At 48.1% G+C, this 16,737-nt stretch overlaps 1 protein-coding gene and 1 pseudogene across 1 annotated transcript in view; both read left to right on the top strand.

The window, feature by feature from the left end:
* gfra4a (GDNF family receptor alpha 4a) overlaps window positions 1-9,015 on the top strand; it is a 62,322-nt gene extending 53,307 nt beyond the window's left edge. The window contains exon 7 of the mRNA XM_078408432.1: window positions 2,806-9,015. Within this exon, the coding sequence (XP_078264558.1) occupies window positions 2,806-2,958 (153 nt within the window). The 3' untranslated portion in view covers window positions 2,959-9,015. The remainder of the gene's footprint in view (window positions 1-2,805) is intronic.
* A 4,938-nt stretch (window positions 9,016-13,953) lies between these two features.
* LOC144601198 (U2 spliceosomal RNA) lies at window positions 13,954-14,125 on the top strand (annotated as a pseudogene).
* The last annotated feature ends 2,612 nt before the right edge of the window (window positions 14,126-16,737 follow it).

Below are 16,737 nucleotides of genomic sequence, written 5' to 3'. Positions count from 1 at the left end.
CATCCTCCCGCGGTCAACCTTGGAATTCCTTGACATTGAGACATACAGCACAGAAGTAGATCTTCCGAACTGTCCCATGTCCATGCCAACCACTAGATAGATAAGGTGTCGAAGAAGGGTTCGTTTAGTTTAGTTTCGAGATACAGCGCGGAAACAGGCCCTTCGATCCACCGAGTCAGCACCGACCAAACGACCAGCGATCCCCGCACACTAACACTATCCCTACACACACTAGGGACCATTTTGCATTTATACCAAGCCAATTAACCTACAAACATGTACGTCGTTGGAGTGTGGGAAGAAACCAAAGATCTCGGAGAAAACCTGGCGCTGTAAGGCAGTAACTATACAGCTGAGCCACCGTGCATGCCTTCATCAGCCTGGCCATAATGTTATCTATATTTTTGATCTATACAAATCCCTTTGCTAGCAATAGACAATAGACAATAGACAATAGACAATAGACAATAGGTGCAGGAGTAGGCCATTCGGCCCTTTGAGCCAGCACCGCCATTCAATGTGATCATGGCTGATCATTCTCAATCAGTACCCCGTTCCTGCCTTCTCCCCATACTCCCTGAATCCGCTATCCTTAAGAGCTCTATCTAGCTCTTTCTTGAATGTGTTCAGAGAATTGGCCTCCACTGCCCTCTGAGGCAGAGAATTCTACAGATTCACAACTCTCTGACTGAAAAAGTTTTTCCTCATCTCTATTCTAAATGGCTTACCCCTTATTCTTAAACTGTGGCCCCTGGTTTTGGACTCCCCCAACATTGGGAACATGTTTCCTGCCTCTGACGTGTCCAACCCCTTAATAATCTTATATGTTTCGATAAGATCCCCTCTCATCCTTCTAAATTCCAGTGTATACAAGCCTAGTCGCTCCAGTCTTTCAACATATGACAGTCCCGCCATTCCGGGAATTAACCTAGTAAACCTACGCTGCACACCCTCAATAGCACTTGGACTGCAGCTTTCTATTCCTTGGCAATTCAAGTGTCCATCCAGACAAGTGTTCAGTGTTGTAAGAGTCACTACTTTCACCACCTTCTCTGTCAGTTTTACAGATGGTCTCTGAGTGAGAAAAAAATACTATTCAGATCTCCTCCCAACATCTTGCCCCTTAATTTAAACCCATGGTCTCTGGTTTTAGACACCTTTGCTACTTTAGCACCTTTGTACGACTGCCCATTATTAACCTATGTTGTTATGGGGAACAATTTCTGTCTAACCTATCCCTGCACCTCATCATTTAGTACATTAGTGGCCAGCCCTGGCTGGCCCTGGAGCTTTCTTACCTCCAGCCCTTCACCTCCCCCCCCCCCCACAACTCCCCTCCCCCCCCCCCCCCCCCTACCCCCATCATCCCCTAGTTTCAGTCCAAAGAAGAGTCCCAACCCGAAAGGTCAACCCATCCTTTTTCACTAGAGATGCTTCTTGGGACCCACTGAGTTACTCCATCACTTTGTATCCATTCAAGGTCTTGGGATCTGTGCTTGCCTTCAATCCTTCAATGTCCGACCTATGACTTACAGCATGGAGACAGGCCCTTCTGCCCAGCTCAACCATGCGGACTTAGATGCGCCGTAGAAACATAGAAACCATCTACACCAGTCCCCGTGTTTGGCCCATATCCCTCGACAACCTTTCTGTCAATGTAGCTATCAAAATGTATTTAAAATGTTATGGTATCTGCCTCTTCTTCATATTCTGGCAGCTCGTTCCATATACCCACCACCCTCTGAGTGTAAACGTTGGTGAGCAGAGAGAGACTATGTGTGCTGGAGTAACTCGGTATCTCTGGAGAACAGGTGACAGGTGAAAACCAGGTTTGGGGTTGGGACCCTTCTTCAGACTTTGTGTCCTTTTGTGTATTAACCGGCATCTGCATTTTTTTGTTTCCCTAAGTACAGTTTGAATACAACTCCCTCAGACCGCTGATTTGTTTTTAAAGAAAAATTTAGTTCCGTTTATTGTCACGACAGAGGTACAAATCTTTTTTTTTGCTTTCTGTCAGTGGAAAGACAATATATGATTACAATCGAGCCGCCCACGCTGTACGGGTACAGGGTACAGCGAATAATGTTTAGTGCAAAATAAATTGGGGGACATATGACAATAAAACACTGTTGATTCTCTTGCACAGTTTGAACATGACTCCCTTAGAGCTGGGGTTTGTTTCTAGGGCTACATGACTCATTTGTTCATAAATTCACAAATGATAGGTGCAGAATTAGGCCATTCGGCCCATCACGTCTACTCCGCCATTCAATCGTGGCTGACCAATCTCCCCCTCCCCACCCCATTCTCCTGCCTTCTCCCCATAACCCCTGACACCCGTACTAATCAAAGGCATGTCCTTTAATTCTGAGGCTATGACCTCTGGTCCGAGACGCTTGTGTTCAATATGCATTCAGTTTGGTTCAATGTTTAGTTTAGTTTAGAGATACAGTGCGGAAACTGGCCCTTCAGTCCACCGAGCCTGTGCCGACCAGCGACCCCCCCCCACACCAACACGATCCTACACACACTGGGGACAATTTACACTTACACCAAGCCAATTAACCTACAGACCTGCACGCCTTTGAAGTGCGGGAGGAAACCAGAGCACCCGGAGAAAACCCACGCAGGTCATGGGGAGAACGTACAAACTCCGTACAGACAGCACCCGTGGTCGGGATCGAACCCGGGCCCCCGGCGCTGTAAGGCAGCAACTCCACCGCTGTGCCACTGAATGTTCTTTAGCTTCACCGATTGTTTCAGGCAGTGGGTGTGTTTAACCGGCGTGTTTGTTGTGTGTTTCAGGCAGCTGATGAGCGGCTGCTGTGGAAGGAGTCGAGGCCGAGCCGGGGGGCCTCTGAGGCGCTGGGCCAGGCATCGGTCTCGGGCTCGGCCCGCGACCACCATCTGCTCTGGAGCCTGCCGCTCGCCGCCCTGCTCTTACCGCCGAGGATGTGAGGGAGGGAGGAGGTGAGGCAGCGGCCCCAGGCCCATCATCCCCACCCCCTCCCCCCCCCCACCCTGCAACCCCTCCTCCATCATCGCCCGCTCCACACTCACCCCCTCTCCGGGGTCCAGACGGACATTTTACACCAAAGGCGCCAGAGGTTTGTCGTCGTCACTGTAGCCATCACCATCACCGCCACCTGAGGGGAAGATCACAAGGACTAACCAACGGCCGGGGGGGGGAAAGGGGGGACGGGGGGAAGGAAAACCGGACATCACATCGCAGCAAGAGAAGCCAATTAACTGTGCACATTGCCTGGGGAAGCCATTTACCGATGCATATATCTTTGGGGGGGGGGGGAGGGAGGGGAAGCCATTTTGTGATACACATTGTTGGGATACGAGGGGGACCTCCCTGAACAAATATGGCGGCACTTTGGTGGGATACAGGGGTCATGGCAACACGATGCTAGGATACGGAGGTCACGGTGGCACATTGCCAGGATACGGGGATCATGACGACAAGTTGCTAGGATACTGGGGTCATGGTGGCGTGTTGCTAGGATACGGGGGTCATGGCGGCAAGTTGCTAGGATACGAGGGTCATGGTGGCACGTTGCTAGGATACGGGGGTCATGGCGGCACGTTGCTAGGAATCGGGGGTCATGGTGGCACGTTGCTGGGATACAGGGGTCATGGTGGCACATTGCTAGGATATGGGGACCTCGCTTAGCAACCAGGGTGGAACGTTGCTGGGATATGAGGGTCATGCAGCATGTTGCTGGGATACGGGGGTCATGGATGCATGTTGCTGGGATATGGGGGTCACAGTGGAACGTTGCCAGGACACGGGGGTTATGGATGCACGTTGCCGGGATATGGGGGGTTCATGGATGCATGTTGCCAGGTTACAAGAGTCATGGATGCATGTTGCTGGGATACAGGGGTCAATGCGGAACGTTGCTGGGATACAGGGGTCATGGCGGAACGTTGCCTGGATACGGGGGTCATGGCGGAACATTGCCGGGATACGGGGGTCATGGCGGAACATTGCTAGGATACAAGGGTCACGGCGGAACGTTGCCGGGATACAGGGGTCATGGTGGAACGTTGCCGGGATACGGGGGTCATGGCGGAATGTTGCTCGGATAACGGGGGGGGATCATGGATCCACGTTGTCGGGTTACGGGAAACTCACTCTGCAACAAGATCCAAGTGCCCATCGCCAAGCAGCAGCAGTGCCCTGGGTTTCCTTTAAACAGGTTTCAAAGACAATTCATTACTGAGATCCAGTTTAATAAGCTTCTGTGCCCATGTTGTACTGTTCAAGGTTGGGTTTCACTGATACATTTATTATAAATAGTTGTAAAGAATAGAGAATGGATCTAACGCCTTATTACCCTCGTCAGGCTTTAAGGGACGATTGCATCCAATGGGCGCTCAGTGCATTTATTTTTAACCAGTTGCCATTTAATTCCATCTTTAAGGGTTAACGGTTGGTTCTCACAACCACGGGAAATTCGGTGGGAAATCGCGTTTTTGTTTGTTCCGAGGCAGAGTCTTTCAAACGTCAGGGACCGGTGCACGCTTGGGAATTGCTTGCAAATCTTTTGTCTCCTCTCCTCGAGAAGAACCCTTCCCGATTCGCATCCATGTCCTCAGTCTGGACATGCAGCATCCCAAAGAACGGTTAATGCAGAAAGGTGTAAGGAAAACTCAGCATTGGACAGCATCTGTGCAAAGAGAAACAGCCAACGTTTCAGATCCAGGACTCCCCAACAGAAACATTAACCGCAGATGCTGCCTTACCCACCGAACATTACTAATGTTTTCTGTGTTTGTTTCAAATTTCCAGCGTCTGCAGGATTTAGGTTGATTCCCAAGGACTGATGCTGTTTACTGTAAACATTGCCCCTGGGAATATTAATTTCCCTAACTTCAAGTAACCCCGGCATTCCCTCTCTCTCTCTATCCCTCCCACACCCAAGTCGCACCAGCTGCTCGTTTTCACCCACCAAACAACTAACAATGACCTGTTTCCTTTATCATCGTTACTTTATAGAATATCTTTCATTGTTCTTTATCTCCCCACATCATCGCCTATATCTCTCATTTCCCTTATCCCTAACCAGTCTGAAGAAGGGTCTCGACCCGAAACGTCCCCCATTCCTTCTCTCCAGAGATGCTGCCTGTCCCGCTGAGTTACTCCAGCATTTTGTGTCTATCCCCTGGTGTTTAGGTGGGCGGGAGGAGAATTGAAGAAGGGAGTTGATGGGTGTATGTGAAAGAATACATTAGAGGGAAATGGGATTGTTCTGAGAATTGGGATACATCTGTTGGGTTGAATTATAAGATAATTCTAATTCTAATTCTTCAAGGGCGGCACGGTGGCGCAGCAGTAGAGTTGCTGCCTTACAATGGCAAATGCCTGGGTGCGATCCTGACTGCTGGTTCTGTCTGTTAGGAGTTTGTACGTTCTCCGTGTGACTGCGTGAGTTTTCTCCGGGTGCTCCAGTTTCCTCCCACACTCCTGGTACAACTGTAACATAACATCCCAATATCTATACTCAATACCCTGACCGAAGAAGGCCAAAGTAGTGAAAGTCTTCTTGACCACCCTATCAACCTGTGATGCCACTTTCAAGGACCTATGTACCTGTATTCCCAGATCCCTCTGCTCTATAATACTCCCCAGGGCCCTACCATTCACCATGAGGGTCCTATCTGGTTTGACTTCACAATATGCAATACCTCACACTTATTTAACTCCATTACCCATTTGTCAGCCTACCTGCCAAACTGATCAAGATCTTGCTGTGATTTTTGATAACCATCTTCACCATCTACAATACCACCCACTTTAGTGCCATCTGCAAACAATAGACAATAGGTGCAGGAGGAGGCCATTCAGCCCTTCGAGCCAGCACCGCCATTCAATGTGATCATGGCTGATCATTCTCAATCAGTACCCCGTTCCTGCCTTCTCCCCATACCCCCTGACTCCGCTATCCTTAAGAGCTCTATCTAGCTCTCTCTTGAATGCATTCTTACTAATCATGCCTTCTACATTCTCATCCAAATCGTTGATGTAAACCCCAAACAGCAAAGGTCTCAGCAGCAATCCCTGAGGCACACGAGTCACGGGCCTCCAGTCCATAAAACAACCTTCCACCATCACCCTCTGCTTCCTTCCATGAAGCCAATTTTCTATTCAGTCGGCTAGCTCGCCCTGGATCCCATGTGATCTAACGTTCCAGAGCAGCCCATTGTACAATACCTTATCAAAGGCCTTGATGAAGTCCATATGGACAACATCTATGCCTTTGCCCCCATCAACCTTTGTGGTTAGTTCTTCAGAAATCTTGTGCGAATTCTCCGGGTGCTTCGGTTTCCTCCCTCATTCCAAGGGCGTGCAGGTTTGTAGGTTAATTGGCTTCTGTAAATTGTCCCTAGAGTGTAGGATAGAACTAATGGACGGGTGATTGTTGGTCAGCTTGAACTTGGTGGGCCAAAGAGCTTGTTTCCACGATGTATTTCTAAACTATCACATTGAATGGCGGTGCTGGCTCGAAGGGCCGAATGGCCTCCTCCTGCACCTATTGTCTACTGTCTATTGTCTCTAAACTAAACTAAGCTAAACGTCTGGTGTTCTCCATTCTTCCAGTACTTAATCTGTGGATAACAAAAATTACAAAAAATTATTGTCAGGGCCCCAATAATCTCCTCTCTCACTTCCCATAACCATGCTTGAATTCACCTGGTCAGGCCCTGGGGATTTATCCACCTTTGGTTTAGTTTAGTTTAAATTAGTTTTTTAGTTTAGAGATACAGCGCGGAAACAGGCCCATCGGCCCACCACCGAGTCCACTCCGACCAGCGATCCCCGCACACTGACACTACACACACTAGGGACAATTTTACATTCAATAGACAATAGGTGCAGGAGTAGGCCATTCGGCCCTTCGAGCCAGCACCACCATTCAATGTGATCATGGCTGATCATTCTCAATCAGTATCCCGTTCCTGCCTTCTCCCCATACCCCCTGACTCCGCTATCCTTAAGAGCTCTATCTAACTCTCTCTTGAATGCATTCAGAGAATTGGCCTCCACTGCCTTCTGAGGCAGAGAATTCCACAGATTCACAACTCTCTGGCTGAAAAGGTTTTTCCTCGTCCCTGTTCTAAATGGCCTACCCCTTATTCTTAAAACTGTGGATATAAATCATACATTAATATCAAGCCAATTAACCTACAAAAACACCTGTACGTCTTTGGAGCGTGGGAGGAAACCGAAGATCTCGGAGAAAACCCACGCAGGTCACGGGGAGAACGTACAAACTCCGTGCAGACAGCACCCATAGTCGGGATCGAACCCAGTTCTCTGGCTTTGTAAGGCAATGGCTCTACTGCTGTGCCACCGTGCCGCCCTTGATGTATATCCGGATGTCCAACGTGTAGGTGAGCTCCGTGAAAATGATCAAATGTCTCCCACCAAGTGTGGCTGTGGCCACATGTCCAACTAGCCCCTGGTCCCAGGGAGCGTGTGGGGACATAATGAAACACCAGCTCGTTTTCCTCAGTCATGATTGTTGGTTGTGGTTGCCATCATGCGACGGTGAATTACAGAATGAATGAAAATGATTTGGATGAATTTATTCACAAAATGCTGGAGTAACTCAGCAGGTCAGGCAGCATCTCAGGAGAGAAGGAATGGGTGATGTTTCGGGTCGAGACCCTTCTTCAGACTGATGTCAGGGGGGGGAGCGGGACAAAGGAAGGATATAGGTGGAGACAGGAAGACAGTGGGAGATCTGGGAAGGGGGAGGGGAAGAGATGGACAGAGGAACTATCTAAAGTTGGAGAAGTCAATGTTCATACCGCTGGGCTGCAAGCTGCCCAAGCGAAATATGAGGTGCTGTTCCTCCAATTTCCGGTGGGCCTCACTATGGCACTGGAGGAGGCCCATGACAGAAAGGTCAGACTGGGAATGGGAGGGAGAGTTGAAGTGCTCAGCCACCGGGAGATCAGGTTGGTTAATGCGGACCGAGCGCAGGAAGATTGGCAATGCAAGGTACTGCAGATGCTGGGATCTTGCGTAGAACACAAATTGCCAGAGTAACTCAGCGGCTTAGGCAGAATCTCTGGAGGATGTGCATAGGAGTGATGTGCAGATGCTGGTTTGCACCCAGATTGACCACTCTGGTTTACCTCTCTGGAACACGTGGATAGGCAACATTTCAGGTCAGGACGTGCAGGTTTGTCGGTTAATTGGCTTCTGTAAATTGTCCCTGGTGTGTATGATAGATCTAGTTCGTTGGTCGGCGTGGGATCGGTGGGCCGAAGGGCCTGTTTCCGCACTGTTTCTGTAAACCAAACAATATCTTCGCAGTCTGAAGATAGGGGGGGATGAATAAAAAATGAACTCATTGATTGATACCAAATTGAGCCTTGTGTTGCTAAAACATGACAGAATGAGAAAGGCGGGAGGGGGGAGGGGAGGAAAGGGATATTGGGCTGTTAACCCTTACAAGCAATGCCTGCTGTGAGCTTGCCCTTTAAAAGCTTGTTCCGTCAGGTCCCATGCTATTCGGCATTGCACCAGTTTATGAATTGTTATCAAGCATATTTTATAAAGTTCTCGTTGTTTCTGTACAGAGTCTTTCTAAAACCAGGCTGATTTTTTTTCTGAGTGTGGCCGCGTTGGACGATACAAAGCGGGCCATCGTTGATCATCGAGCCCTTGGCTGTTTTCGACAACCGCCGCGCTAGGGTGGGGAGCGGAAAGGTTTAACCTCACGATTTAACCCACGTCAACCATTCCTCTTCACGCAGGAGCTTTTTTTTCTCTCAATGTCGGTGTTCTGATTTGGAATCTAGGTGTTCAGTTATGTGGCGTACAATGTCTATTCTGCCAACGTCTCCCTTCTCTCTATCCCCTCCCCCCCACCCACCCGCCCAAACCCACCGGCCCACCATCACCATGTAACACCATTTTGTCCAAGTAGTGTTCTTGTTATGGCAACAAGTCCTTGTTCTTAGAAAGCAATGTATGAATTTTGTTTTGATTGTTATGAGTGATTTTTATTATCCATAATAAAATTTAAACAAATGTGATTTGGTTTGTTCTTTATTCAACCAGCATTTCAATTCACTTTGCATTCACACGAAAAACAACCTCCCTTCTATATCTTTGGTTTAAACCAACATCTGCAGTTCCTCCCTAAACCTCCCTTCCATTGGCTCCATTTATACCTCACGCTGCCTCGGCAAGGCCAGCAGCACAATCAAGGACGAGTCGCACCCTGGCCACTCCCTCTTCTCCCATCGGGTGAAAGGTATACAAGTGTGAAAACACACACTTCCCGATTCAGGGACAGTTTCTTCCCAGCTGTTATCAAGCAACTAAACCATCCTACCACAACCAGAACTACCAGTAGTCCTGAACTACTATCTACCTCATTGGTGACCCTCGGACTATCTTTCATCGGACTTTACCGGCTTTAACCTGCACTAAACGTTATTCACATTATTCCCTTTATCATGTATACACTGTGGATGGCTCCATTGTAATCTTGTATTGTCTTTCCGTTGACTGGTTGGTACGCAAAAAAAAGCTTTTCACTGTACCTCGGTACACGTGACAATAAACTGAACTGAGCTCAACTATTTTGGATAGGCATGTGGATATGGAAGGAGTGGGTATGTGCAGGTAGATACGCGAAGGTCTTGGCATCATGTTGGGCACGGACTTTGTGGGCCGAAGGGCCTGTTCTTGTACTGTGTGGTTTGATTTCATTCAGTAAAGGTCGGGAGAGCAGCAGCAGCAAGAACGAACGTTGGCTGAAATTAAGTAAGTGTGAATTGCAGGCGAAAGTCCGTTTAAAAAAGAGCTCCATAGGGACGCTAGCAGGCATTCAGTGAAGCACACACCTCCAATGTTCTATAGATTCAGAATCAGTTCCTGTGGATTGGAGGGTAGCTAATGTTATCCCACTTTGTAAGAAAGGAGGGAGAGAGAAAACAGGAAATTATAGACCAGTTAGTCTGACATCAGTGGTGGGGAAGATGCTGGAGTCAATTATAAAAGATGAAATTGCGGAGCATTTGGATAGCAGTAACAGGATCGTTCCGAGTCAGCATGGATTTACGAAGGGGAAATCATGCTTGACTAATCTTCTGGAATTCTTTGAGGATGTAACTAGGAAAATTGACAGGGGAGAGCCGGTGGATGTGGTGTACCTTGACTTTCAGAAAGCCTTCGACAAGGTTCCACATAAGAGATTAGTGGGCAAAATTAGAGCACATGGTATTGGGGGTAGGGTACTGACATGGATAGAAAATTGGTTGGCAGACAGAAAGCAAAGAGTAGGGATAAATGGGTCCCTTTCAGAATGGCAGGCAGTAACTAGTGTGGTACCGCAAGGCTCGGTGCTGGAACCGCAGCTATTTACAATATACATTAATGACCTACACAAAATGCTGGAGTAACTCAGCGGGACAGGCAGCATCTCTGGAGAGAAGGAATGGGTGACGTTTTGAGTCGAGACCCTTCTACAGACTTCAGACGTTGATTGGTTTAACCTATGATGAGCGTTTGACGGAGAGCTAGATAGAGCTCTTAATGATAGCCGAGTCAGGGGGTATGGGGAGAAGGCAGGAACGGGGTACTGTTTGAGAATGATCAGCCATGATCACATTGAATGGCGGTGCTGGCTCGAAAGGGCCGAATGGCCTCCTCCTGCACCTGTTGTCTATTGACGGCACTGGGCCTGTACTCTCTGGAGTTTAGAAGGATGAGGGGGGAACCTCATTGAAACTTACCGAATAGTGAAAGGTCTGGATAGAGTGGATGTGGAGAGGATGTTTCCACATAGATTGAAGTCTGCATGGTTTTGTGAAAGGGAGATCTTGCCTGACAAATCTGTTGGAATTCTTTCAGGAAGTAAATAGCAGGAGAGACAAAGGAGAGTCGGTGGATGTTGTTTACTTGGATTTTCAGAAAGTCTTTGATAAAGTGCTGCACGCAAGGCTGCTGAGAGCTCACCGTATCAAAGGGCAAGTACGAGCGTGGATAGCAGGTTGGCTGGATGGCAGAAGAACAAAGAGTGGCAACAAAGGGGGCTGTTTGTGGCTGGCAGCCAGTGTCTAGTGGAGTTCCACAAGAGGTTTGGTGATGGGGCCGCTGCTCGTCACGTTGTAGATTAATGATTTGGATGATGGAATTGATGGCTTTATGGCCAAGTTTGCAGATGGTACAAAAAAATGGTGGAGGGGCAGTTGGCATAGAGGAAGTTCAAACTATGCCCTCTAGTTTTAGAAGCCTGGCACATAATAGGTGAATACAGGTGAGAGGGGTCCACCTCTGGCTTTGTGCTGCACCCCGCTCTAGATTTCAGATTTAGAGATACAGAGCGGAAACAGGCCCTTCGGCCCACCGGGTCCGCGCCGCCCAGCGATCCCCGCACACTAACACTATCCTACACACACTAGGGACAATTTTTACATTCACCAAGTCAATTAACCTACATACCTGTACGTGTTTGGAGTGTGGGAGGAAACCGAAGATCTCGGCGAAAACCCACGCAGGTCACGGGGAGAACGTACAAACTCCGTACAGACGGCGCCCGTAGTCAGGATCGAACCTGCGCTGCATTCGTTGTAAGGCAGCAACTTTACCGCTGCGCCACCGTGCAGCAATCTCTCTTCCAGCTTTCGTCCCCACCCCTCCACAATCAGGCTGAAATAGGGTCCCGACTGGAAACGTCACCTAGCCATGTTCTCCAGAGATGCTGGCTGACCTGCTGAGTTACTCCGCAGTCTGTTTCTAAAGCTAAAGCAGTAGGTAGGAATGTTTGTGTAAGCCTGGATTTGTGTTGGAGCCTAATCCTTGAAACACACCCATTGACCAATCACTATCTTTTGTTTCTTTAGCCAATTCATTGTGCAACTCACGAAAATGCACCATTTTAGTTTAGTTTAGTTTAGATTAGAGATACAGCAGGGAAACAGGCCCTTCTTCGGCCCACCAGGTCATAAGGTTTAAGCGATAAGAGCAGAATTAGGCCATTCGGCCCATCAAGTCTACTCCGCCATTCAATCATGGCTGATCTATCTCTACCCCCCCCTAACTCCATTCTCCTGCCTTTTCCCCATAACCCCTGACACCCGTACTAATCAAGAATCTATCTATCTCTGCCTTAAGTCCACGTCGACCAGCGATCCCCGCGCACAAACACTGTCCGACACACACTAGGGACAATTTACATTGATACCAAGCCAATTAACCTACGAACCTGAATGCCTTTGGAGTGTGGGAGGAAACTGAAGATCCTGGCGAAAATCCATGCAGGTCAATAGACAATAGACAATAGACAATAGGTGCAGGAGTAGCCCATTCGGCCCTTCGAGCCAGCACCGCCATTCAACGTGATCATGGCTGATCATTCTCATTCAGTACCCCGTTCCTGCCTTCTCGCCATACCCCCTGACTCCGCCATCTTTAAGAGCTCTATCTAGCTCTCTTGAAAGCATCCAGAGAATTGGCCTCCACTGCCTTCTGAGGCAGAGAATTCCACAGATTTACAACTCTCTGAGTTAAAAAGATTTTCCTCATCTCCGTTCTAAATGGCCTACCCCTTATTCTTAAACTGTGGCCCCTGGTTCTGGACTCCCCCAACATTAGGAACATGTTTCCTGCCTCTAATGTGTCCAATCCCTCAATAAGATCTCCTCTCATCCTTCACGGGGAGAATGTACAATCTGCGTACAGACAAGCACCCATAGTCAGGATCGAACCCGGGTCTCTGGCGCTGCAAGGGCCGAAAGGCCTACTCCTGCACCTATTGTCTATTGTCTAAGGCAGTAACTCTACCGCTGCGCCATTTTAATAATCTCCAGTCTATTGCGAAGGGACCCTGGTAGAATTGGATGACAACTGTGTGAAATAAATCAATACATCTGTGAGCTTTGGTTAATAAGTCTGTCTTTGAACTGTTAGTCTTTTAATCTTTTTTAATGTAGTCGGATCATTGACTTTATAATCGACTCCCTTTGTACATGTCACAGTAACAGGCCTGGAATTCCCAGGCCTGGCTTTGACCTTTTGTTTAAAAATCTGGAGCATTAGCTATTCTCCGAGCTACTGCTTCATCCCTGTATTTAATGAGACATGTCTCTGATCCCTTGTGTAAATAACCCGACTGGTAATTGGTGTTCAGCAGCATCAGACATTTATGACGTGGCCAGATTGCAAATCTTGACATTGTTGGCGTGGGATGCGCAGTGATTTTTTTCTGCCGCCTTCAAACGTTTATACCCGCTCCCACCTATTGATCGAAGTTTCAAGTTTGCAAAAGCCTCAATAATCTTACTGAGGAAAGTGAGTTCTGAATTTCCATTATAGACAATAGGTGCAGGAGGAGGCCATTCGGCCCTGCGAGCCAGCACTGCCATTCAATGTGATCATGGCTGATCATTCTCAATCAGTACCCCGTTCCTGCCTTCTCCCCATACCCCCTGACTCCACTATCCTTAAGAGCTCTATCTAGCTCTCTCTTGAATGTATTCAGAGAATTGGCCTCCACTGCCTTCTGAGATTACTATCCCTGTGTGAGCAAGTAGCTCAGAGATAGAGTAGGGAAACGGGCTCTTCAGCCCACCGAGTCCACGTCGACCATCGCTCGTGGGCGGCACAGTGGTGGAGCTGCTGGCTCACGGCGCCGGAGACCCGGGTTCGATCCCGACTACGGGCGTGGGTTTTCTCCGAGATCTTTGGTTCCCTCCCACACTCCAAGGACGTACTGGTTTGTAGGTTATTTGGTTTGGTGTGAATGTAAAATTGTGGCTAGTGTGTGCGGTCAGTGCGGACTCGGTGGGCCGAAGGGCCTATTTCGGCGCTGTATCGCGAAACTGAACTAAACACATTCACATTAGTTCTATGTTATCCCCCTTTCTCATCCACTCCATACACACTAGAGGCATCTTTTGATCATGACTCAGGATGAATGAAGCACTTATATTCAAATATATGTTCTTATCGGTTTTAATATTTGGTATGTCCTTTATTTAAGGACCGTGTATTAAATTGTTTTTTGGAACAGGGAGTTGGAGCAAGGGCTTGCCCTACCCACTCCATGCATCTACCTGGTATTGCAGTGTCTCTGGGACTGGTGCACAGATGTTTTGGTTCAAAAGATAGAGTTTGCACAGTTGCAATGTTAAGTGTAGATAGGCACAGAGCTGGAGTGGCTCAGTGGGACAGGCAGTGTCTCAGGGAGGGTGGGTGAGTGGGCTTTCGGGTCAGCATTCTTCTTCAGACTGAGAGTCGGGGGAAAGGGAAACAAGAGATATAGAACAAGTGAATAAAAGATATCCAAAAAAAGTAACGATGATAAAGGAAACGGGCCATTGTTGGCTGTGGGCTGGGTGAAAATGAGACTCCGATGCCCTTGTATGGAACACCTCATCCTGGGCGCAGATGCGGCGTAGACGGAGGAATTGGGAGTAGGGGAATAGAGTCTTTACTAGAAACAGGGTGGGGAAGAAGTGTACTCAAGATAGCTATGGGAGTCAGTAGGTTTGTAGTAGATGTCGGTCACTAGTCTGTCTCCTGTGATGGAGATGGTGAGATCCAGAAACGGTAGGGAGATGTCGGAGATGGTCCAAGTAAATTTGGGAGCAGGATGGAAATTAGTGGTGAAGTTGATGAAGTTAGTGAGTTCCTTGTTTATGCACATACTTGGCCAATAAACTTATTCATTTATTCATTCATTCGTTCATTCTGCATGAGTACAGGAGGTAGCACCAAAGCAGCCGTCATTGTAGCGGAGGTGGAGTTCGGGGATAGGGCCAGTGTACGCCTGGAACAGGGATTGTTCGAGGTTACGCCTAGAACAGGGATTGTTCGACATGCAGGCTCGAAGGGCCAAATGGCCTACGCCTACACCCATTTTCTATGTTTCTATGACACCCTTGCTATTGAGGCAGTGCAGCGTAGGTTCACAAGGTTAATCCCCAGGATGGTGGGACTGTCAATTGATGAAAGCTTGGAAAGACTGTGCTTGTATTCACTGTTAATTAGAATGATGAGAGGGGATCTTTTAGAAACGTATAAAATTATAAAAGGACTGGACAATCTCGATGCAGGAAAAATGTTCCCAATGTTGGGGGAGTCCAGAACCAGGGGCCACAGTCGAAGAATAAAGGGGAAGCCATTTAAAACTGAGATGAGAAGAAACCTTTTCACCCAGAGAGTTGTGAATTTGTGGAATTCTCTGCCACAGAAGGCAGTAGAGGCCATTTCATTGGATAAATTTAAAAGAGGGTTAGATGGAGCTCTAGGGGCTAGCGGAATCAAAGGACATGGGGAGAAGGCAGGCACTGGTTACTGATTGTGGATGATCAGCCATGATCACAATGAATAGCGGTGCTGGTTCGAAGGTCCAAATGGCCTCCTCCTGCACCTATTTTCTATGTTTCCATGTTAGACAGTTACATGGATAGGACTGGTTTGGAGGGATATGGACCAATCGCAGGGATATGTTGGCCAGGGTGGGCAAGTTGGGCCGAAGGGCCTGTTTCCACACTGTGTGCGAATCTATGTGCCTCTATTAGCACGCAAGGGCTCCTGCACCTAGCTCACACCTTTATTCTTCCACTCCTCTTTTGAGTACTGAGACTTTGCCCATCCATCACCCCCACAGTTTAGGCTGAGCCAAACTCTCACGGGTATGTGAGACTGGTATGAAGTTAAAGTGGACTCAGGCCGATACAACAGATTGTAGCAAAGTGATAATGGCAGAGTCTGTAAACTCCAGTGTAAGGGGATCAATGTTCGGTTTGGACCCGGTGGGCCGTAGGGCCTGTTCCCGCGCTTTATCTCTAAACTAAACTACGTGTAGGAAAGAACTGCAGATGCTGGTTTAAATCAAAGACAGACACAAAATGTTGGAGTATCTCAGCGGGACAGGCAGCATCTCTGGAGAAGAAATGCGTGACGTTTCGGGTTGAGACCTTTCTTCAGACTTCAGCTTTGTGGAGTTTGCACGCTCCCTCTTGTGACTGCGTTTCCGCCCACATTTCAAAGACGTGCAGGTTTGTAGGTTAATTGGGCTCCGCAAATTGCCCCTTGTGTGCAGGGAATGGATGCGAAAGTGGAATAACAGAACTAGTGTGAACTAAACTACTATGGTTACTGTGTTTTGTTTTTGCACTACCATGGTCCAGTTTACTTTGAGTAATTTATTGCATTTTTATTGCTGATGTTTTTGTGCCCAATATGCTGCAAAGTTGCAGTAAGAATTCCTTTGTTCTGATTCATATATATAGTATTAGCTGCAGCAGTGCCATGCATGGTAGGGCCACTGCCTCACAGCGCCAGAGACCCGAGTTCGATCCTGACCCTGGGCTTTATGGAGTTTGCACACTCTCTCTTGTGCTCTGGTTTCCTCCCACATTTCAAAGACTTGCAGGTTTGTAGGTTAATTGGGCTCTGCAAATTGCCCCTAGTGTGTAAGGAGTGGATGCGAAAGTGGAATAACATAGAACTAGTGTGAACGAGTGATCGGTGTGGACTCGGTGGGCCTGTTTCCATGCTGTATCTCTAAACATTCTTGACTCTTGAAATGGCTGCCTTCTATGTCATAAACATAAAGGTGATGGTGCAGAGCTAAAGTTGCTGCTTTACAGTGCCAGAGACCCGGGTTTGAACCCGACTTCGGGGGGCTGTCTGTACGTTCTCCCTGTGACCTGCATGGGTTTTCTCCGAGAACTTCGGTTTCCTCCCACAACGTA

Source organism: Rhinoraja longicauda, chromosome 1 (assembly GCF_053455715.1).
Source record: "Rhinoraja longicauda isolate Sanriku21f chromosome 1, sRhiLon1.1, whole genome shotgun sequence".
Taxonomy (NCBI): domain Eukaryota; kingdom Metazoa; phylum Chordata; class Chondrichthyes; order Rajiformes; family Arhynchobatidae; genus Rhinoraja; species Rhinoraja longicauda.
Note: the sequence above shows the minus strand (reverse complement) of the source record. Positions and strands in the feature narration are given on the sequence as shown.